General features: G+C 40.5%; 1 protein-coding gene across 1 annotated transcript in view; it reads left to right on the top strand.

The window, feature by feature from the left end:
- FMN2 (formin 2) overlaps positions 1-23,511 on the top strand; it is a 378,526-nt gene that overhangs the window by 157,875 nt on the left and 197,140 nt on the right. The window contains 1 exon segment of the mRNA XM_032242253.1: positions 4,777-4,864. Within this exon segment, the coding sequence (XP_032098144.1) occupies positions 4,777-4,864 (88 nt within the window).

Genomic DNA, 23,511 nt, shown 5'->3' with positions numbered 1-23,511 from the left:
TTGCTTTATTATGTTTATTGATGATTTACATTGATATCTGTGCATCTGGTATAGCAGCCACTTATTCCAATTTTTTTGAATTTGCTTTTATAGGGGAGGACTTTTTCCTGAACATGTATCTATGATGTTGGTTTGATATAGCACTTTGGCTTTGATTCTGGGTGAATCCAGCAATCAAATTTAGTCTCTGTATGATTTTTTCATTTGTAAGTGTCAGCAGTGCTTGTAATTTCCTCAGTGGCTTAGGGTGTGGTTGTTAGTGGAGGTTGTGGTAAAGTTTTCCTGGGGATGAGGATGCTAGGTGGGCCAGTCCTCAATCATTGGCAGGTGCTCGAGGTGGCAGTGGCAGGTTGAGCATACCGGTCCTTTGGTCCTACAGTGGCATATGCTGGCCCTGATATTAGTGGATTCAGGCAGGCCAATTCTTGGACCTCCAGGTGGCTTGCTTGGATGCCAGCAGTGAAAGCAGTGGCCTGGGTGGCTGGGAGGGTCCTTGGGCCCTTAGGCAGTGGGCATGGTGTTGGTGACAGCAGTAGCAGTGGTGAGACAACCCTTAGGCTCCCAAATAGTTTGCACTGGTGTTGGCAGTGACTGTGACAGGCCAGGCAGTATCAACGCTTGCAGGTGGCATGGGTGAGTGGATGGTGTGAGTGGGTGGGTGCTAGTTGTGGTGTTAGGTAAGTTGGGTGGGTTTGTCCTCAGGCCCCTGGAAGGAGTGCTCAGGTGCCAGTGGTGGTGAATGGGGCAGGGCCATTCCCAAGCCTCTGGATGATGTGCTTGGGCACACCCCACTGGGGCAGTGGGGTGGGTTTTAACTTGGTTAAGTATTCCTGTTCTCTGGTGGTACATGTGGGTGCTGGCTGTGCTAAGCAGGATAGGGGTGGTCCCCATGCCTCCAGCAGAATGGCTGGGTGGGGGTGGCAACGACTGCATGGTGGCCCTGAGGCCCTGCTGGAGAGGGTGGAGATAGCATGGCAGCAGTTATAAACAGCTGACTGGGGAAGTATGTGCTGTGGCCCCATATGGCAGAGGCAAGTGAGGTACCCCATCCTCAGGGTGCTCTTAAATTCAGGACGGCCTTGCTACTAGGGGCAGCAGGGTCATTGGCAAAGGCTTGTGCTTTGGCCCTGGCTGGGTTTAGAGGATGTCAAGGGAGCCCCAGGGAGGTGGAGATGAAGGGGCTATTGGGCCTTAGGGCAGGGTGCAGTCTGGTGGGGGCTGGCGTTTCAAAATAGTGCCTTGCTGTAACTGTTTATAACACAGCAGGTGAGTGGAACTCAGTGTGAGCCCCTCTCCGGAGGCGTGCTGCTGCATGATCTCCCGGCAGCTCCCTGCGTTTGTCTCAGGGCCTGTATGGGTCTAGGGGTTCTCCCATGGCTAGGATTGCAGGCGTCTGTGGTGGAAATGTGGGCTGCTGGGGTCGCTCACTTAACTTTTTCCATGTGAGGGAGTCTGGAGAACCTTTTATCACATTAGAGAGCCTCTGTAGGCTCCCAGTGGATCCTGGCTGAGCAGACTGCCTACTTCCTTCTTCTTTGCCTCACATGTTTCCTGTCACTTATTTTTTGAATTCCAGTGTTCTTGCTTATGTGATCTGTTTGAGCTGCAATTATCTATTCGCTATTTCGGTTCTTGTTTGTGGAGGAGGCGGGTACCAGGTGCCTCTAGTCAGCCAGCTTGAAGTTCCCCTCTAACTTTTTCTTGGATTTTTGATAACTTCCCAGGTGATAATAGTTCCCATTTGTCCCAAGGAACACACTTTGAGAACCACTGGACCAATGGTTTGGGAGACCAATCAGAAATCTTTTGCATTTATCTATGCAAAATACTAAATGCTGAAAATAGAGTTAAAGAGGAGGGGTGGTTTCCACAAATACAGGGGAGCTATAATTAACAGGACTTGATATCAGACCAGTATGCCAGTGAAGGGGAGATGGAAGTCTTGATTGACTTCTAGATTCCTAATGTTGGTAGGTGGATGAAGAACCGTGGTACCTTTGTCTCAATATATAGCCTAAAGGAGAGGAAGCTGGCTGGTGTTGTTGGGGTGGAGCTGATGTGTATGTCATTTTAGACATGTCAAATTGAGATTATGTGGGTAGTTTAAATGGAGATGTCTTTTAGGAAAGGAGATGACCATGTTGAAGATGCAGATGTGTACAATTCTACAGGAGAAATTATAGGTTGTGTGTGAAGACAGTAAGGTACAGAGAACAGAACTCTGGGATATGCACATATTTAAGGTGCAATCAGAATATTCATCTTCAAAAGGACCGAGAAGAAATGTTAGGAGCCCTGGAAAAAGTTTCTATAAGAGTGTCATCAACATGTCAATACTGTAGGGAGGTCAAATGATGATACACAGATTCAAACATGCCTATTGCATTGAGGAACCAGAAAGTGACAGAAAACCTTAATAAAAGGGTTTTTGTCAAGCAGCAGGTTTGGGGCCAGATTGCATCGACTGGTGGTTAGAAACTGGTTTTCAGGAGAGAGTGTACACCTTCTGCTTCTTTGATATTAAATTCCTGTTTTTTAAACTCTGAAGAGGACAATGCTATGGATAGAAATACTTTGCTGTACTGATAGATGGATATTCAAGTTTTAACCTGATTTTTCTAGGTGGCATTTAGAAAAATGTTTAAAGAGTCAATTTAGAATCAAAATCTATATGTTGTTGCCGTCTTGCAAAAGCAGCACCTTTTGGGAGATATTGTCCCCTACCACAGAGACTTTCAGAAATGATCAGGGAGGGGCCAGACAGCAATGGCCTATGCCTGTTATTTCAACACTTTGGGAGGCCAAGGTGGGTGGATCACCTGAGGTCAGGAGTTCAAGACCCACCTGGCCAACATGGTAAAACCTTGTCTCTACTAAAATATGAAAAAAATAAGCCGAGCGTGGTGGCTCATGCCTGTAATCCCAGCATTTTGAGAGGCCGAGGCAGGCAGATCACGATGTCAGGAGTTTGAGACCAGCCTGACCAACATGAAGAAAACCTGTCTCTACTAAAAATTAAAAAAAAAAAAAAATTAGCTGTACATGGTGGTGGGCATCTGTAATCCCAGCTACTCGGGAAATTGAGGCAAGAGAATGGTTTGAATCCGGGAGGTAGAGGTTGCAGTGAGCTGAGATCGCACCATTGCACTCTAGCCTAGGCAACAAGAGCGAAACTCAGTCTCAAAAAAATAAAAATAAAAATAAAAAATAGCTGGGCATGGTGATGTGTGCCTGTAATCCCAGCTACTCAGGAGGCTGAGGCACAAGATTCACTTCAACTCGGGAGGCGGAGGCTGCAGTGACCCAAGATCACGCCGCTGCACTCCAGCCTGGGCAAAAGAGTGAGGCTCCATCTGAAAAAAAAAAAAAAAGAAAGAAAGAAAAGAAAAAAAGAAATGATTAGGATGGCTTTGGGGGTTGGCCCTTCTGAAAGTGTTTTGTTTTGTTCCCCACCCCCATTCATGCTGGGGAACCAAGAGTGCTCTTATTGCTGTTAAGAATATTGTTTTACTCTGTGACTTCCTGTAACAGTGACATATGATTATTTGATTACTATCCTGACTGACCCAACTTAAACCAAAATGGAAGACAGGGTCCACAAATGCAATAGCTGTTAGGGCAGCTGTCACTTCCGGTAATTTGTCTAGAATCATTTTTCTTTCTTTTTCTTCCATTGTTTTTCTACGCACATTTACAACAAAATACTGGGAGTAAATAGAAAATGTTGCCCTTCACATGATCAGAGCCTGGGATGAGTTTCGTAAGCGGGATTTCCTAGTGATGCTGTTTTCTGGAAAACATGGTCAAAAAATATCTATGTGCTCTACAACAGCCTACCCACCTCTGTTTTAGGAAAACCTTCCCATGGGTTCGTGTGCCCTGATTCTTCCAGACTTGCTAGAAATCCAGACTTGAGACTGTGTTGATGAAGCCTTTTTAATTTGATACTTGTATTACTCTGTTAATTATTTGGAAAGTTCTCCATAAAATGTGGGTCAAATGCAGAATGAGAGGAGTTTCCAGTAAAGCAGTGAGCTTTCTATGTGACCCCAATGAAAGCATATTTCTTTGTTTTGTAATACAACCAAACTAACCTAGCAGATCCTCTATTACCAGAAATGACGCTGCCCTAACGGCTCTTGCATTTGTGGACCCTGCCTTCCATTTTGGTTTAAGTTGGCTCAATTAGAATAGTAATAAAATAATCATACCCAACTGTTATACAAAGTCACAAAGTAAAATGATATTCTTAATAGTAGACTAAGCTAGCAGAACTGTCTATGTGACCCAAATGAAAGCACATTTTAAAAAAATTTTATGGTACAAGCAAACTAACCTGACAGATTCTCTATGTGTGTGCTTTTATTTTGCCCTTCACTCGTTGTTGTGTTTTAAGGCTTCACATAAAAAAAAGAACACTTCAACTCTCAGGCTGCAAATGATCCTATGTGTAATCCTGATTTTACAGAGAGACCAGACTAACTTCCTAGACCATTAGAAATTTTACTTGTTGACAGATCAGGCTCTCAAAAGACTTGTTATAAAACGTGTCTTTGAGGCTGATGAGAATAATGAAGGAAAATGGTGGATTTTGAAGATTTGTGACATAAAACCCAAAAGCTCTCTTCAAACATTAAAAAAATAAACTTTTTTGAATGCTTAGGTAATGACACAAGATATTTTCTCTTAATTTATTCTTCATTTAGGGCTTCTAGAAATGCTAGTAAGCATGTTGGAGTTCAAATTAACATTTTCCCCTTTTACTTTCTTGAGCAGGTGGTCAAGTTATTAAGCAACAAAAGATCACAAGCAGTTGGAATACTAATGTCTAGTCTTCATTTAGATATGAAAGACATACAACATGGTAAGTGTGAATAAAAATTTAGCTTTTGAATATTAACATTTGGGCTGAAGAATATGATGTTTGGTGGTAAAGTTATTTCAAACTTAGAGTTTCTGTATAGACTAAGGTTAGCGTATTCCCTGTAAGTGTGATCAAGCTACGTCCCACGATTGTTTCTGGAAGGATTTCTATTAATTTGCTTGTGGCATTATTTATATACTTTACTAAGAGTCTAATTCTCACATGGCATTATTATCCTAGTTCTGGCTGCCATAACAAAGTACCCCAGACTATTGGCTGATAAATAAGAGAAATTCGTTTCTCACAGTTCTAGGAGGCTGGAAGTTCAAGAAAGGGGGGCCAGCATATTCAGTTCAGGTGAGGACCCTCTTTCAGGTTGCAGCTGTTTCCCTCTATCCTCAACTGGCAGAAAGAAGGAAAGAGAGTTTTCTTGGGTCTGTTTTATAGGGGGACTAATCCCATGCATGAGAATTCTTGGGGCCTAATGACCCCCTCCAGGATTCCGTCTCCTACTACCTTCACATGGGAGTGAGGATTGCAACATATGAACAGAAATATTTTCTGTTTGGAATTGGAGTGGTTCTTAACATTTTATAAATAGCTTTAGAGTCAATATTTTAATGCTTGAATTCTACGATACAATTGATGGGCATTCTCATGCCATATCCTTGGATGGCACATATGCTGAGAGATACCACCCAAAGGTGAATAGAGGAATTAAATTTATATTTGGAGTATCCCTTAAGCTGCCTAGATCCTAAGAATAGAATTAAAGCAGAATTACCCAATGGAATGCCAGTTTACCTATTAAAGAAATATGGTTTCAAGAATAACACAGAATTTATACATCACAAAAGCATTTAACTGGCTTTTTAGCTTACCCCTTAATGAATGTGGATTCTATTTGTTGGATTTAAAATATTGTGTGGGATAATTCATAAATAGCACAAGCTTGGTATGCCCTGTCAATTGATGAGTAACTCTTAATCACAATTTAAGTTTTTATTAAATTGTTTTGATGGGGAGGAGACTTCCTCAAGCTGAAACATTTGGGGTAATAGTCATAGAAGAGGAGGCCAAGGCTGGCGCCAGGCGGCACTTGGTGTTTCTAAAGCTGGCACATGTAGCCCAGTTAAGTCATACAATGAAATCTGAAAATAATGATATGGTTCTTTCCTTCAGTCAAATATTCAACTCGGGTTGAGTTAATAATGAGAACCTTATGAACAAGGAAGTCCTCCTGACATCTGTGTCTGTGGTAAAGCCAGTGAGAGTTCATTGAAAATGTGCTTGCTTCACATGCAACGCTAGCAGTAACATGGCATGAAAGGCAGTAGTTGAAGGGTCATACAGAATTATGCATAAACTTTATCCCATTAGGATGCGAAGTGATTGCTTTAGTCCCTTTGAAACCCTGTACACTTTTTTTTTTTTTTTTAAATAAGGCCACCTTCCAAGTCTAAAGCAGCAAGAGGTTGTGCCCTTCTGCAGGTGAAGTCCTGCTCTGCCTTGGTGTATTGTCTGGAACCAGGATTTACATGTGTGAATCTCTTGTGGCCTCTAGAGTAAACTTGACTTCTCTCAGGATGTGCCTCCACTGAGAAATCCACAGAAGCATAAACATCATTGATTTTGGATGTAGAAGTGGCCACAGAATTTATCTAGCCCTCCAGCATCATTTAAACACATGTTATTATTTCCATAGATTTTTGGGGAACGGGTGGCATTTGGTTACATGGTTCTTTAGTGATGATTTATGAGATTTTGGTGTACCTATCACCCAAGCAGTGTATGCTGAACCCGATTTGTAGTCTTTTATTCCTCACCCCTCCCCCGCTTCCCCCAAGTCCCCAGAGTACATTGTGTCATTCTTATGCCTTTGCCTCCTCCTAGCTTAGCTCCTACTTATGAGTGAGAACATATAATGTTTGGTTTTACATTCCTGAATTACTTCACTGAGAATAATAGTCTCTCCAATTCCATCCAGGTTGCTGCGAATGCCATTAATCTGTTTCTTTTTATGGCTGAGTAGCATTTTATCATATGGAATATGCCACAATTCTTTATCCACTCCTTGATTGATGGGCATTTGGGCTGGTTCCATATTTTTGCAATTGCGAATTGTACTGCTATAAATGTGTGTGTGAGTATCTTTTTCATATGATGACTTCTTTTCCTCTGGGTTGATATCCAGTAGTAGGATTGCTGGATAAAATTGTAGTTCTACTTTTAGTTCTTTAAGCAATCTCCACACTGTTTTCCATAGTAGTTGTGCTAGTGTACATTCCCACCAGCAGCATAGAAGTCTTTCCTGTTTACTGCATCCATGCCAACATCTATTATTTTTTTATTTTTTTAAATATGGCCATTCTCGCAGGAGTAAGGTGGTATTGCATTGTGGTTTTGATTGCATTTCCCTGATCATTCGTTTTTTTTGGGGGGTGGGAGGAATAAAAATGCTCAGTGATGCTGAGCATTTTTTCATGTTTGTTGGCCATTTGTATGCCTTCTTTTGAGAATTGTCTATTTATGTCCTTAGCCCACTTTTTGATGGGATTTTTTGTTTTCTTGCTAATTTGAGTTCCTTGTAGATTCTGTACATTGATCCTCTGTCAGATGTATAGATTGTGAAGACTTTCTCCCACTATGTGAGTTGTCTGTTTACTCTGCTGGCTGTTCCTTTTGCCCTGCAGAAGCTCTTTAGTTTAATTAAGTCCCACCTATTTATTTTTGTTTTTGTTGCATTTGCTTTGGGTTCTTGGTCATGAAGTCTTTGCCTAAGCTAATGTCTAGAGAGTTTTTCCAATGTTATCTTCTAGAATTTTTATAGTTTTAAGTCTTAGATTTAAGTCCTCAATCTATCTTGAGTTGATTTTTGTGTAGGCTGAGAGATGAGGATCCAGTTTCCTTCTCCTACATGTGGCTTGCCAGTTATCCCAGCACCATTTGTTGAACAGGGTGTCCTTTCCCTACTTGATGTTTTTGTGTGCTTTGTCAACGATCAGTTGGGTATAAGTATTTGGCTTTATTTCTGCGTTCTCTATTCTGTTTCATTGGTGTATTTGCCTATTTTTATACCAGTAATCATGCTGTTTTGGTGACTGTGGCCTTGTAGTATAGTTTGAAGTCAGGTAATGAGATGGTTCCAGATCCGTTCTTTTTGCTTAGTCTTGCTTTGGCTCTGTGGCATTTTTATTGACAGGCAAACTAAGACCTGTGAGTGGTCCAGTTTCCCTCTCAGTATCATGCAGCTCCTTAATGGAACAGGTTGAACTTGCACCCAGGCCCCTTCATTAACCAGTACTTTTTGTTTTCATTCAGATAAGCTGCTTCTCCAAGATTCTGCTTTTCTTACCAGCAGCATTGGCTTCTCTAAGACAAAGTATATGTAATAAACAGCAAGAATCATTTCTCTCCTTCTCTCCTTTGCTGTCAGTACTCTAGGGTTGCATTTACTTTGCAATGTTTGTATTTCAGAGCGCTCCATTAGAGTAATTAGTGTGTAAGGTTTGGATTCTTGGTGTTGAAGTTCTAACCCTGCCTGCTACCATACCTACTGACCACCACTTGCGCAGTCTCTTATTTGAACACAGGTTATTTCCACAATAACAGATGTGGAGCATTCTCGGCAACACTTACATTCAAAAGGCAGAGAGGGGAGAAGAGATCAGGTTCTTGACTAAGTTTATTAACACAGCAGATGTAAGGAGGCATCCTCAAATAATTGACTGTGTGTGCGCGTTAGTTTTTAAAAGTTACAAGGAAGGCCCGAGCTGCTGGAATGCAGTAGTGCGTCTTTTGGTAACATTCAAACTGGCCTACAGTTATAATACCTGTGAAAAATCTTACTGTGTGGTTTACAGTGATTTGAAGTCTGAGATGAAAGTGCCTTCCAGAGAAGATGTACGCCTTTGTGTGTGTGTGTTAGGGCCTGAGGGCGCTGTGGATTTAGGATCACCGTGAATCAAGCTCTGGGGGTCACTCCAGGCAGTGCCCACTGTTCATCTAAGGCATGGGTTAGTTTCCCTGTCAGTATAGCCCGTTGAGTCCCATTTCATTGTGGAGCATGTCTAGAATCTCTATGTTGAGTGGCTTCTGGGCTTTGATATTTGGCCCCTGGCACCATGAAATTGTCAAGAGAAAGTTCCTATTTGTTAGGACAGGCAAATACACTCAGGGCAAAAGCAGTTTGTGGGCTGGGTCCCTTCTCTGAGATGAGTTGGTTCTTCCTTTGGTTTAGCACTGTAAGTCTTTATTATCTTGTCAGCTCTTTGCTGTCTTTATGGTATTTTAAGTATGTTTTACTCAGCATTTTTAGTTGTTGTTAGTGGGGGGATTGATTTCAAATAATTCTAGCCTGTTATTCCCATAAATTGATATTATAAGGGTCTCCTCCAGCTTCATAGTGGTAGTTCAGTTTCGTGAAAATTGAATTTTTTTTTTTTTTGTAGGAAGTGATTTATTTAGAGAGAGAAACCAGAGAAGGAGAGAAACAAACAGTTAACTCTCACACTGAGTGAGAGAATCCAGAAAGATGGAATCCAAGAGAGGAAAGCAGCTTCCACACTGAGTGGAAGGGAATAGAGAGAGATGGAGTTTAGGCTTCCACGAGAGAGTGTGGAAGGGGACTCCAGAGGGAAAATCAAGGAGAGAGAAAGGTTGCTTCCATGAGGGGAGTGTTCATGGAAGGGAACTCCAGAGGGAAAATCCAGGATAGAGAAAAACAGCTTCCACGAGCAAGAGAGTGTTCGTGGAAGGGGATCCAAACATGGAGTCCTGAAAATTGATTGAACTTTTATGCTACATTTGGTCTGTATTTCAGGGGTTAGTGTGCCCTTTACAGATCGTAGGTCCGTTTTCATAGATAGTAGTAGCTGCAAAAGAATTTGCAGTTCCATAAAGTTCAGCTTTATCCCCCCCTAATGTCATGGTTAGATAGAAATCCATATAATTTATCATCCTAACTGGGATAACTTTAAGAACGGAAAAGGATGTTTTTGATATATTGCTTGGATAACAAGTGTAAAGTGAAAACTTCTCTCTCTTTTTTTTTTTGAGACAGAGTCTTTAATCTCTAAGCCCAATGATTGCTTTCTCAGTTTATTTAAAACTATATAGTTAAGAGTACCTTACAAGGACAATGCACATGGCTTTTAGATTTAAATCAGAAATACCAGTGAGATCTCAGTGTTACTTAAGACTCATCATTGGAATTTGTCATGTTGCTGCTGTTTCGATTTGTTCCCTCAAAAGGGCTCAAAGCTGGGAAGCCTTATTCTGATAATTGTCTAGGAAGAAATTGCCCTAATGTAGCAGATACCAAAAAAAGAACTGTTATTGGCATACAGGATACATATCCTTTATCTTTATTTTTTATTATGCTTTAAGTTCTGGGATACATGTGCAGAACATGCAGGTTTGTTACATTGGTATATGTGTGCCATGGTGGTTTGCTGCACCCATAACCCGTCATCTACATTCGCCATTTCTCCTAATGCCATCCCTCCCCTTGTCCCCCATCCCCAATAGGTTCCGGTGTGTGATGTTCCCCTCCCTGTGTCAATGTGTTCTCATTGTTCGGCTCCCACTTACGAGTGAGAACATGCAGTGTTTGGTTTTCTGTTCCTGTGTTAGTTTGCTGAGAATGATGGTTTCCAGCTTCACCCATGTTCCTGCAAAGGACGTGAACTCATCCTTTTTATGGCTGCATAGTATTCCATGATGTATATGTGCCACATTTTCTTTAACAGGATACATAATCTATGATCTTTCATAATCATATCTTTTTATTAGTATTCAAAGAGATGGAATTAGCTATTGGTTTGAACTTTACTTCTTCTGCCTTCTTCCCTCGAATATTATCGGTGATAGTTGTATAAAATCGTCCAGAGGAGAGGGGTGAATTCCCACTTTATAGTGGAGGGAATTGAAGTTTATAGATCAAGTCTGCCCAGTTCTTTACCTCCACAGGGCCAGAATGGGCACCCAATTTCTTCGACTCTTAGTTCAGGGCTCTGTGCTCTGGGCAGTGTGTTAGCTTGTTACTGAATGAAGCATGGGTTACCTAATAAAACTAGAACATGCAACATATGTAAAAACAAAACTGGCAAACAGGCATACTTCTTTTGGCTACCAGTTGTTTCATTTTTAGAGTTGAAAATAAATTTATCAGGCTGTCTTTATTATGTTGTATCATTTTACACAAATTTTGCAGTTTGCATATTGACTATGAAATTTTTTCACATCTGTGAATTAAACGAGGAAAAGGTTCTTTTAAGAAAATTATTAACAGAGTTCCTTGCTCTTGATTGAACCAAGCAAAGATAAATGAAATACAATCATATGCCATATAACAACATTTTGGCCAACAACAGACCACGTATGTGATGGTGGTCCCATAACGTTATAATGGAGCTAAAAAATTCCTATCACCTAGCTAGGTTGTGGTGTATCACATTACTTTTTCTAGGTCTAGATACGTTTAGATATACAAATGCTTATTATTGTAAGAGAGTTCTCACCAGTGACAGAATCAGCTGGCACCTTAAATCTTAGACTTCCCAGCTTTCAGAACTATGAGAAAGTAAATTTCTGTTTAGGCACCCCAGTGTGTATTATTTTGTTATGGCCGCCCAAGCTGTCCAAGGCAGATTTGAATTCAGCTTTGCCACTGACTAGCTGAATAAACCTGGGCAAATTACTTTATCCCTCTAGTCTACAGTTTTCTTATTAGTTCAAAAGGCTAAGTGAGTTCTTATCGTACACACACCCACATCCATATTAAGTACTCAACCAATGTTTTATTCCTGCATTTCTTAGGAAATGAACTATGTGTGTAGGCTTTGGAGGTGTTTCAAACTTAGGGCAACCAGTGAGAGAGATAACTTAAAGGTTTTCTTTAATTTTTTTCCCGTTTTTCATTGCTCTGAACAGGCGCTGTGATAAGCCTTTGCCCATGGGACAAAAGGAGGGAGTAGAATCCAGAACCTGTTACTTCCTTTTAAAAAAAAAATAATTTTGGCCAGGCGCAGTGGCTCACGCCTGTAATCCCAGCACTTTGGGAGGCAGAGGAGGGCAGATCACAAGGTCAGGAGATCGAGCCCAGCCTAGCTAACATGGTGAAGACCTGTCTCTACTAAAACTACAAAAATTAGCTGGGTGTGGTGACACATGCCTGTAGTCCCAGCTACTTGGGAGACTGAGGCAGGAGACTCGCTTGAACCCCAGAGGCAAAGGTTACAGTTAACCGAGATTGCGACACTGCACTCCAGCTGCCTGGGTGACAGAGTGAGACTTTGTCTCAAAGAAATAAAATAATAATAATAATAATTTAACTATTATTTTTGATTCAGGGGTACATGGGTAGGTTTGGTTATCTGGGTATATTGCATGATGCTAAGGTTTTGGGTTTGATTGATGCTCTCAGTCAGGTACTGAGAAGAGTATTCAATAGTTTTTCAATCTTTGCCCCTCTTTCTCCCCCATCTGGGAGTCCCCCATGTCTTTTGTTGCCATCTTTGTGTCCCTGTGTACCCATTGTTTAGCTCTCAGTTATAAGTTAGAGCATGTGGTATTTGCTTTTTTGTTCCTGCCTTAATTCACTTAAATAGCCTCCAGCTGCATCCATGTTACTGCAAAGGACATGATTTTGTTCATATTTTGGCTGTGTCGTGTTCCATGGTGTATATGTACCACGTTTTCACTATCCAGTCCACCACTGATGCACACCTAGGTTGATTCTAAATCTTTGCTATTGTGTATAGTGCTGTGATGAACATGTGAGTGCATGTGTCTTTTTGGTAGAACAATTTATTATTACAGTGGCTGAAACAGCATGGTATTCCATAGACCTATGGAAAAGAACAGAGAATCCAAAAATAAAGCCACACATCTGCAGTCTTCAATAAAATCAATACAAATAAGCAATGGGGAAAGGACTCCCTTTTTAATAAATGGTGCTAGATGGCTAATCATTTGCAGAAGAATGAAACTGGACCTCCCCCTGACCCCCCGCAACCTTTACCACATACAAAAATTAACTCAAGATGGATTAAAGATTTAAATGTAAGACTTTAGACTATAAGAGTCATAGAAGAGGCTGGGTGCAGTGGCTCATGCTTGTAATCCCAGCACTTTGGGAGGCCAAGGTGGGCGGATCACAAGGTTGGGAGATTGAGACTATCCTGGCCAACATGATGAAACCCCATCTGTACTAAAAATACAAAAAAATTAGTTGGGTGTGGTGGCACTTACCTGTAATCCCAGCTACTCACGAGGCTGAGGCACTAGAATCCCTTAAACCCAGAAGGTGAAGGTTGCAGTAAGCTGAGATCGTGCCATTGCACCCTGGCCTGGCTACAGAGCAAGACTTTGTTTAAAAAAAAAAAAAAAAAAGAATTCTAGAAGAAAACCTAGGAAATACCTCTCTGGACATTGGCTTTGACAAATAATTTATGACTAAGTCCTCAAAAGTCATAGCAGCAGAAACAAAAATTGACAAGTGGAACCTAATTAAGCTAAAGAGCTTCTGCACAGCACAAGAAACTCTCCACAGAGGAAACAGACGACCTACAGAGTGGGAGAAAATATTTGCAAACTATGCTTTCCACAAAGGTCTGTTATCCAGCACCTAGTAATATAAGGAACTTAAACAATTCAACAAGCAAAAAATAAATAGCAATCTCATTTATATGTGGAATGTTAAAAAAGTCACAGAAGTAGAAAGTAGAGTGGTGGTTACTAGAGGCTGAGGGGACAGGATGGATGGGGAAAGGGGAGACTTGGTCAGTGGGTGCAAAGTCACATTTCAATAGAAGGAATAAGTTCTGCTTGTCTATTGCATAGCATGGTGACTTTGGTTAATAATGACGTATTGTATAATTCAAAATAGCTAAACAAGAGTGTTTGAAACATTTGAGATGATGGATATGTTAAATAAATAATTAAAGCACAAGAATACTTCTTTAAAAATCTGGAAATAACCTTTTGACCCCTAGGCACTTTGCAGGATGGTTTGTTTGGTGACTGTTTGCTTGTATTTGGATAGCCTACACATTTAGTGCTGCTTTTACCTTGCTGGGGTTGCCACTGAATCATACGAAGTTTTCTACGGAATAAGTTGTATATTACAAACTCCAGGTTCTTTTCATATAGAGTCTGGCTTCATTCTTGGAGACACAGGCTTTTTCACTTGCCCATTAATTACCATAAGAAAGTTCATCCATCATCATTTGTTTATTTTTGTAATATTCTCAAAAATTAGTCTCAGTGTAAGCAATGTTGTTTTTCCTCACTAGGCTTTTCGGTGTCTGATTTTTTTATGAAACTCAAGTTTATAAGGCTTGCTTAGAAATTGCTTCATGCCCCCATTTTTAAAAAACTTTTTTTTAACGTGTTTTCCTCACATGGGATATAGAATTTTAAGACCTGTTTATTATATTTATTGAGACATTAAAAACGTACTAAATGCTATTGGGAGGTTTAGTGAATGGTTTTCATTGAAATGTAGTCATTTAGAATTAGAAATTTGAGAAGAAAGTAGGCTCCAGTGAGCCTGTGTAACCTTTTCATCAGTTGTAGCCTTGTAGTGGAGAAAAGTACATGTGAGATAGTATGCTTTCATAAAAACCTACTCTCAGAAATTTAATATGTGAATTTGTTTTAATTTGAAATATAAGTTCATTACTTAGAGTTTTTTATAAAAAGAAATACCTCATATGTCGTTTGAAGCCACACATAGATTATTAGATCAAGGTCAAATAAATTATAATGTCTTTTATTACAGGCTCAGCAAAAAACTGGGGTTGAACTTAGCTCATATTTTTAATGACATGGCTCCACAGTTGGACTTTTTGGTGATACTTTTATGGGAAGAAAGAACACAATACTTGGGATTGTACCGAAGCCATGAGCTTTGCATATGGTTATTCTTTTCCTTTATTGCACTTACTATCTGAATTGAGCATCATGTATTTGTTTTGGAAACCCTCTTGACCCCCACTAGAAGGGCGACTCTGTGAGCCTGAGGACAGCCCATTGCAGCTCGAGGCCTTTCTCCCTCCTCTCAGCTCAGTGTGCTGAGACATCAGCTAAAACATCAACGTCATGCTGCATCTGTTCCTTACGATCACCGGGTGATTGTGAATGGAACTGTCCAGGACCACACGGAGCATGCATGGAGGTAGAGCCCAAGTTTGACTGTAGAGCACTTCCTGTGAGCCCGTAATTAATCACGTCAACTTTGACCTTGAACTACTTTGCGTAAAAGGTGTGGTTTTAGCAAAAAGATTCCTTTGCCATAATCCTGGAGAGGGATCAAATTGGCACTGTTATTTTGGGGCAAGGGGAAGCCTCTTTGGTAAGTAGAGTTATGTTTGTATTTCAAAGCTCTTTGTGTTTTGATAAGCAGTTCTCCAGCCTCCCTAAATGGATACTCTCAAGATGCTCCCTGGCCACCTTTATCCAGTTGGATGAAGTGAGGATCTGAGAGTCTTGGAGAAGATGCAATAGTTGACACTTTTCACCTTTCCCTATAGAGCTTCATGTGTCCTATTTCCAAGAGGTATATTCTACAAATATAATCATAGTTCTTCCTCTCAGCTCAGTATGCTGAGACATCAGCTAAAACATCATGTAGGGACGTGTTATCTTTTGGCATGGCTGCAGCAATGATATTTCATGTTGTTGATGATCTTGCATCTTCTCTTGTGGTCAGACATGAATATGGCAAGATCTTTATTTTCTCAGCCAAATACCCCGAGTACATTTTTATATTAAACTATTTAAATCAAATTATTATAGGCACATGATTAAGAAAATAAGTTGTACAGAAAGGCCTATAATGAAAAAAACACAATTTTCAATTCTCTGTAGGAAATTTGTCACTTCTCTGATAGATTGTAAAGGAAGGAAGTTTTTCCTTGCTTTAGTCGCTGCAGAATAATAGCAGGCTCATTTGAGGAAATGGTGGAACTTAAGAGGAGGGTTCTCTGTCACTGTCAAAAACAGCATGAAGTTCTTACGAATTAAGTTGTAAAGAGAACTTCTGAATTGAGCAAGACTTTGATTAAAATAGGTTATCTGCAAGGTTCCTATTAATGCTATTTGTATGGTTCCAAATTTAAGATGGACAGTTGCCGATCATAATAGGGAACACTTACAGACATTACTATGGGTAGGCTTGCAGCAACTGTATGAGGTAGGTTTTCTTATCTCCATCTTTGGTATGAAGAAACTGAGGCACAGAGTAGCAAAAGAAACTTAATCAGCAAATGACGGGGCTACGATCTAAACACAGGCATTCTGGGTCCAGGTCCATGCTCTGAACCTCTGCTGTACTTCCTGAGAACTCTCAATGTTAGTTATTCTATCAGTGGCTTAAGCTGGAAAAACAGTGTATGATTTTTTTTTCATGTGTGGTTCTTAGCTATAAATCTAGTCTACTGGTTAGAGGCTATGGTTGCTATGTGCAGTGCTTGAGTGTTGTACTCTCTAGCTAGAGTACACGTTCATGCTCTGGGTATGGGAGTGGTGTGACAGGGAAGGCAGAGGAAGCAGAGACACCCACAGGGAGAAAAAGACTGCTATCAGGTGGCAAAGAGGTCATGTGATGGATAACTTAAGAATTTGCTTTATTCCTTCTGTTATTACCACTATTTGTATCTTCTCTCTGAGCTCTGTGATTCAGGTGACTCTCAGGTGTTGGAGGATCTCTCTCTATGCCACCTTCTGTGCCAAGTAGAGAGATAAAGAGGATGCATTGAAAGGCTATGATCGCCTTAGCGAAGTACTTTCATATGAATGTTAGGGTGTATGAGAGCCCCCGACTTACTTGCTGTATTTACTAGTCCCTGTTGTTACCACAAAGAAAGACGCCAGCATTGACATGAACATCAGGGAGGCCATGATTCATTCATTCCTACAGCCTTCTTCCCTTCCTTGATTTCTTCCAATGCTTCGTCATCCATTCACTCAACATTAACTGTCTGCCTGCTTTGTGACAAGCTCCACTCCTGGCAGTGGGATACAGAAATAAAGAAAGAGAGACAAAAATCCATGTCTAAGTTCCCATTTTAAAAACAATTTTAGCCAGTATCATGGGGGAAACAACAACAAAACAGGGAATGGAAATGAGCACATTGTGAGAGGTGAGAGAGGAGTCAGGGAAAGCCCAACTGGAAGGTGACAGCTGAAGGCTATGACAGAAGGAAGCCCATACATATCTGAGGGAAGAGCATGCAAGGGAGAAGAACCAGGCAGCTGCAAGGATCCTGGGGTGACTGAAGGATCAGCACACTGCTGAGGGTGCCTAGAGAAAGTACTCGTCGGGGAGAGAATTGGAGATTTGGATAAATAATGGGGTCTGGGAGAGGGAGATCATGTAGGGCCTTGCTGACTTTTTAAGAACTTTGCCTTTTACTCTAAGAAAGAGGAAATACCATTAGAGGGTTTAGGTAGAGGAATGATTGGTCTGATTTTTCTTCCAAGGGACGCTCTGCTGTGTGCAGAAAATCCAGAACAAGGGAGGTAGGCAAGAAGAGCAGTGAGAAGACTATCATAGCAGCAGATGTGAGATGCTGGTGGCCAAGACCAGAGTGGGCACAGCGGAGGTGTGTGAGACATCAGATTCCTAATATGTTTCAAGGTAGAGGCAACATGTTTTGGTGGTGTACCTTGTGAGAAAAATATAGGACTCCAGGATTTTTGGCCTGAGGTAATGAAAGGTTATCATTGCATTTACTGAGATAAGGTAAACTGCAAAAAGAGCAGGTTTGGGAGGTGAAGATCAGCAATTCCAGGTCCGATCTTGTTTACTTGAGAGAGAATGGAAAGACAGCGATTTGGAGACTACAGGTGTAGACTTGTTGCTGAGATGAAATACATGAACCTGGTGGTACATATAGCTGGTAGGGGAAATTGGGGTCAAGAAAGGGCATTCTTAAGTAGAAAGTATTACCTGTTTGTTATCCATACAAATAACCTCTGAGGAATGGAAGAATCCACTGTATAAGAGAGATCAAGCCAAGCACGGTGGCTGACACCTATAATCCCAGCACTTAGAGAGGCTAAGGCCGGAGGATTGCTTGAGGTGTTTGAGACCAGCCTGGGAAACATGGTGAAACCCCGTCTCTGCAAAAGAAAAGAAAAGAAAATCAGCTGGGTTTGGTGGCATGTGCCTGTGTTTCCAGCAACTGGGTGAGGGATGATGTAGCAGGATCACTTGAGGCCAGGAGTTCAAGGATGCAGTAACCTATGATCACACCATGATACTCCAGCCTGGGTGATGGACTCAGACTCCATCTCTTAAAAAAGTAGAGAGAAAGAGAGGGAACATTGTTAGAGTGATGCCCCTGATTGGGGGGATGGGGGGAACTAACGCTAAGTGGAAGGGCTGGCCTTAGATGTGGAATTGACAGGTCTTCTGTAGGAACTCAAGGTGGGCGAGAGTATGCGGCACAGAGGCAATGAGGTTGGCAAAAGTGGCGAGAGGGGCTTCTGTGGTTTTCTTTAATGGTTTCTCCTTGCATGGTTGAAGTAAGAAACAAGGTCCTCAGCTGAGAATCAGGAATTTGAGGGAGCAGTTGGAGACTTGAGACAGGAAACAGAGCTCTTTAGGAAAAAGACATACGATACTTCTCTAGCTAGAAGTATACCATGGTTCCTGGGCAGCAGTGAAGGGCCCACCTGAGGTTAGTGGCCATGATTTTAAGGGTGGTTTGTATTTCTCTCTGCAATGTTCAGCTGTGCAGGACACAGGCATTAGAATAGGTGAAGAGATGGTTTTAACAAGGGTTGATGTCTTATCATTTGCATATGATATTTTTTTATAGAGGAATTAAAAAGGTGTGTGTGACCCAGGAAGGCATGAATAATGGTGCGTGGTCAAGGATGTGTGTTAGGATGTAAGGGAAGGGTGTGAGGGACAGTATAATTGGGGAGAAGCTTCATGTGTCCTGGTGAAACTGATGAGAACACTTTGACCCTACCTTGGGGGTTAAGTAGAGGATGCTAATGTACTTGAGTCAATCATCTGAAATAATCATGTGAACTCTTAGTTGCACCTAAGCAAAGGGAAAATGCACAATTCATATTGTTAGTGGAAGATGCAGTTATTTATCGGGGTGTGAGTCAGTGTTTTCCTTCCTTTGCCAAATGACACCCCATTTACCACCATGATCCTCATGGCACAGTATACATAGGCTGCTCGATTTTCCACAATCATGTAAGTTTGTAAAATATCCTCCAGATTATATCCTGTTTGAACCTACTAGGTTATTGCATATAGAGTGTTTCTAGACGAGCTAGGAATTGGATCAAGTGGAAAGTGGAGGGCAAAGAGAGATATATTCTATATTGATCATATTATATATTTTTAATGGCTCTGCCTGGATAGGGGCAGAATGTTCAATGTTGCCTCATTTTCTCATCAAACTTGACACTAGTTCACCTGGGAAATTGCATTGCAGAGTTGTTTTAAATCAGGAAGTTCTTTTAAAATCGGGCTGTGTGTTTGTGTTAGCATTGTTTCCACTTAATCTCTGATTCTGTTAAATGTTTCTTCCATACAAAAGAACATAAACAATAGTGGCTTTCTTGATTTACTAACATTCATGTAAAGATAAATTAGAAATATTATGTTTATTCTACACGTAAAATACTAGTAATTAAATGTACACAGAAAATTCAGTTACCATTTTGGTGGACTGTTGGAAAATAACATTGAGTATCTGTCACAGCAGCCGTTTGGAAGAGAATACAGGTCGAGTTATTGATGGGATCCAAGTGGATGTTGATGATTTACTTAGAAAACTAATACATTTCTTTTAATTCTTAGAATTTTTCATTTTAAAATCTGGTATAACCAATGTGTTTTAGACCTGTTAGCTCCCATACCCTAGGGCTGCCATGGTTGAATACAGTTATATTGCATCTTTCTGCCTTTTCTTCAAAAAAGAAAAAATAAATAAATCGAGAGAGAAGAATGTGTTTTATCAAGGTTATTCCTTGCCCAACTTTAAGTACCTGCATCTTCTAACTTATTTACCAGAGTCAAGCCTTTTGAAATATTTATGCCTGGTAAATAATAAATTTAAAAATATAGAGTTCATTAAAAATGACACTCAAATATTATTTAAATTCTAATAGACTTTACCGTTTTTTTTGAAATATTTGGAATGTTTAGACTAGTTACCAAAATGCACACCTTACACTTTTGAGATAGATTATTTCTAACTCAAATGTACTACTCATCAGTGGTCCAGTGAATCCAACCTCCTATTACAGTGTGCATATGTTAATGGTTCTTGCTAAGTGCCCACTTTTAAAAGTGTATTTTATAACCATATAAACAGGCATTTGGGGCTCCTGGCCTCACTGCAGCAGAGTGGTTTGAATCAACATTTGTAGGGTCCGTTGTCATTATCTCGGCCATGGTCTTTGGGGTGCTGTCTTCTCATCATCGGCTGCACATAGCACAAGGTCTGGGTATAACAAAGACACGATGTCACTCTTCTAGCATCTGTGATACCCTTGAGTAGTAATTTCAGAATACTTAGTGAAAGGCTTAAAGTGTTGAAATATGATGAAGTCTGTGGAGTTAACTTTTACTCTCGACTTTAACTCATTTATTCTGTGCAAAAGAGGAATTTGGGGGAGAGGTTGAATTTTCCTTTGTGGTAACCTGGCTGGTGAGGACAAACCTTCTCACTCTCTTCTCTCCTCAGCTAGCAGAGATGAGGAATGGAAGGAGATTTGATATTTCTTAGGAATTTTATTAATGGGAAATTACTTCTTTAACAGTGACGATCATAATTTCAGCTGAGATTAAATTTTAAGTGTTTTATTAAATGATTTTAGCCACTAGCAACCGTTTCCCCTACACAGATACATTTAAATTGACTAAATGAAAATACAAAAGTATCTTTATATGTGTAAATTGTGAAATTTGAACTCTGCATTATTTTTTATTGGTTCAGTGTTCATGGGATGATTTATGTATCGGAGCAGCCAAGGAAAAGACCCTAGTAGATTTTTGTAATGACAGAATGAGATTCCTGGCCTGTCAAGCCAGTAGGTGTGGGACTATGGAGAAAGTTCCTAAATTTTAGTCCAGTTATTTGAATGGAATCTTAGAGACATTTACCATTTATAGAGCAACCTGAGGTTGAACTGTAATTTGTACTTGTTGGGCAGTCGGGGAAGAGAAGAGACTTCGAACCAAGTGTTACATGATGGAGCACGTCTGTGCTCAAAATTCATGGTGCTCGAGGTAGGTTAAACCTTCTTTTTTTTTTTTTTTTTTTTTTTTTTTTTTAATTTTTGAGATGAAGTCTTGTCTCTGTTGCCAGCCAGCCTGGAGTGCAGTGGCACGATCTCAGCTAACTTCAACCTCCGCCTCCTGGATTCAAGTGATTCTCCTGCCTCAGCCTCCCAAGTAGCTGGGATTACAGGTGTCCGCCACCAGGCCAAGCTAATTTTTGGATTTTCAGTAGAGACAGGGTTTTACCATGTTTGGCCATGATGGTCTTGATCTCCTGGCCTCGTGATCTGCCTGCCTCAGCCTCCCAAAGTTCTGGGATTACAGGCGTGAGCCACCATGCCCAGCCCAACCAGTGGTTTCTATCCAAGCTTTTTAACACAGTGATGCTTGTCCTGTGTTTTTACTGTTTGCACATATTGCCAGTGATTGGAGGATGTTAGGAAGCGCTGACAATAAAAATGGCTTTCTTTAATGCAAAAAGAATTCTGATCTCATGAGAAGAGGACAGCTACGTCTTGCTCAATTAAGTCACAATATGTGGGATACCCCGTTTCTGCAGTTGCAGAAATACTGAAAGTCACTGGATATTTAAAGCACTGAAGGAAGAAGGGGTTGAGGTTGGGAGAAGCAAATTTGATAGCCTCCTTCGTCAAGGCGTCACTGTCAGAAGCAGGTGGTCCTTACTGAACTCCGGAGTAATGGAAATTGTGAGGACAGTGCAGTGGATAGAAGAGGGAAGATTCCCTTAACCATCTGCCTTCCGTATGCACCAATCACCTATGGAGGTTTAATTGAACTGAAAAATGTGAGTGGAGGAATTAGAACAGAGGCCTTTCTATCTTATATTTGAAAAGTTTTTGTTTTGGTTTGGTTTTTTTTTTTTTTTTTTTTTTTTTTTTTTTTTTTTTTTTTTTTTGTGACAGAGTCTTGCTCTGTTGCCCAGGCTGGAGTACAGTGGTGTAATCTCGGCTCACTGCAACCTCTGCCTCCTGGGTTCAAACGATTCTCCTGCCTCAGCCTCTCAAATAGCTGGGACTAGAGGTGTGTGTCACCACGCCTGGGTAATTTTTTGTATTTTTAGTAGAGACGGAGTTTCACAATTAGCCAGGATAGTCTTGATCTCCTGAGGAAAGTTTTATTTTACTTAGGAGCAACTTTTTATTCATTAAAAGCATATCAGATAATTCCTAATATTTGAAACTCTTCCCTATATTTAACTAATTCCTCATTCCTCTAGACAATGAAACATTAATTCTTACACAGCAACATATACCTCAAAAGATAAAAAAGAAACCTTCATTGACTGAACAAATAACAAAATATGACTCAACCTACACAAAACCCAGTGCATCATATTGTTGCACATACAAACTACGTGTTGGCTGGGCGCAGTGGCTCATGCCTGTAATCCCAGCACTTTGGGAGGCCTAGGCAGGTGGATCACGAGGTCAAGAGATCGAGACCATCCTGGTCAACACGGTGAAACCCCGTCTCTACTAAAAAATACAAAAAATTAGGTGTGCATGGTGGCACGTGCCTGTAATCCCAGCTACTCGGGAGGCTGAGGCAGGAGAATTGCCTGAACCCAGGAGGCGGAGGTTGCGGTGAGCCGAGATCACGCCCTTGCACTCCAGCCTGGGAAACAAGAGCGAAACTCCGTCTCAGAAAAAAACAAAAACAAAAAACAACTACGTGTTGATGTAAGTAAGGACCAAGTTATTCCAAAGAGAAGGTGATAAGTATGTGAGTGTTAGATTTTTCATATTTTTAACCTATTGGCAATGTAATGAAACACAAGTTAAGATGATCTCTATAGCACAATGGAGGGCATTACCCTAATGTGTCTAACTTTGGTATGTGAGCTCTGACCTTCTCAGTCATATATTACAAATTCACAACTGAGTTTCCTTTTTTTGATGATTTTTTAATTTCTAGCGACCAAACTTCTTGGTTATTTCCCCCACCTCAACATGCCTGCCAATATATAAATGTTTACATCTACTAAAGAAGTTGAATATTTAAGTTTTAGGTGAACTATTTAAAAAGGAAATTTTTCCCCTTAAAATTGTGATTGCAATCATTGTTTTTATACATTCAAGCTTTTCTGTTTTAGGCTTTTTTCAGTGAGACATGTTTGTGTAGAATTATACTGAAAAAAGTATGATTCTTATTGGTATGCAAGTTATTTTGGCATAAGGCGTTTTAGATTTCTGATAGATTCTGTAATTACGGAGCAATATATATGCCTCCATTCAAAATAAAGTTTATCGCTGTTCCCCTTTTAGAACATGTGTTAGAAAACAGTGGCAAAATGTGATCCCAGAGTTAGGGTTCTATTTCCAGGGGAACTCACTAAGCTCTCTTTTACAAGAGCGTGAATGTTTACCTA

The sequence above is a fragment of the Sapajus apella genome, unplaced genomic scaffold, assembly GCF_009761245.1.
Source record: "Sapajus apella isolate SASKATOON/1434 unplaced genomic scaffold, GSC_monkey_1.0 scaffold49, whole genome shotgun sequence".
In the NCBI taxonomy this organism is placed as follows: Eukaryota; Metazoa; Chordata; class Mammalia; order Primates; family Cebidae; genus Sapajus; species Sapajus apella.
Note: the sequence above shows the minus strand (reverse complement) of the source record. Positions and strands in the feature narration are given on the sequence as shown.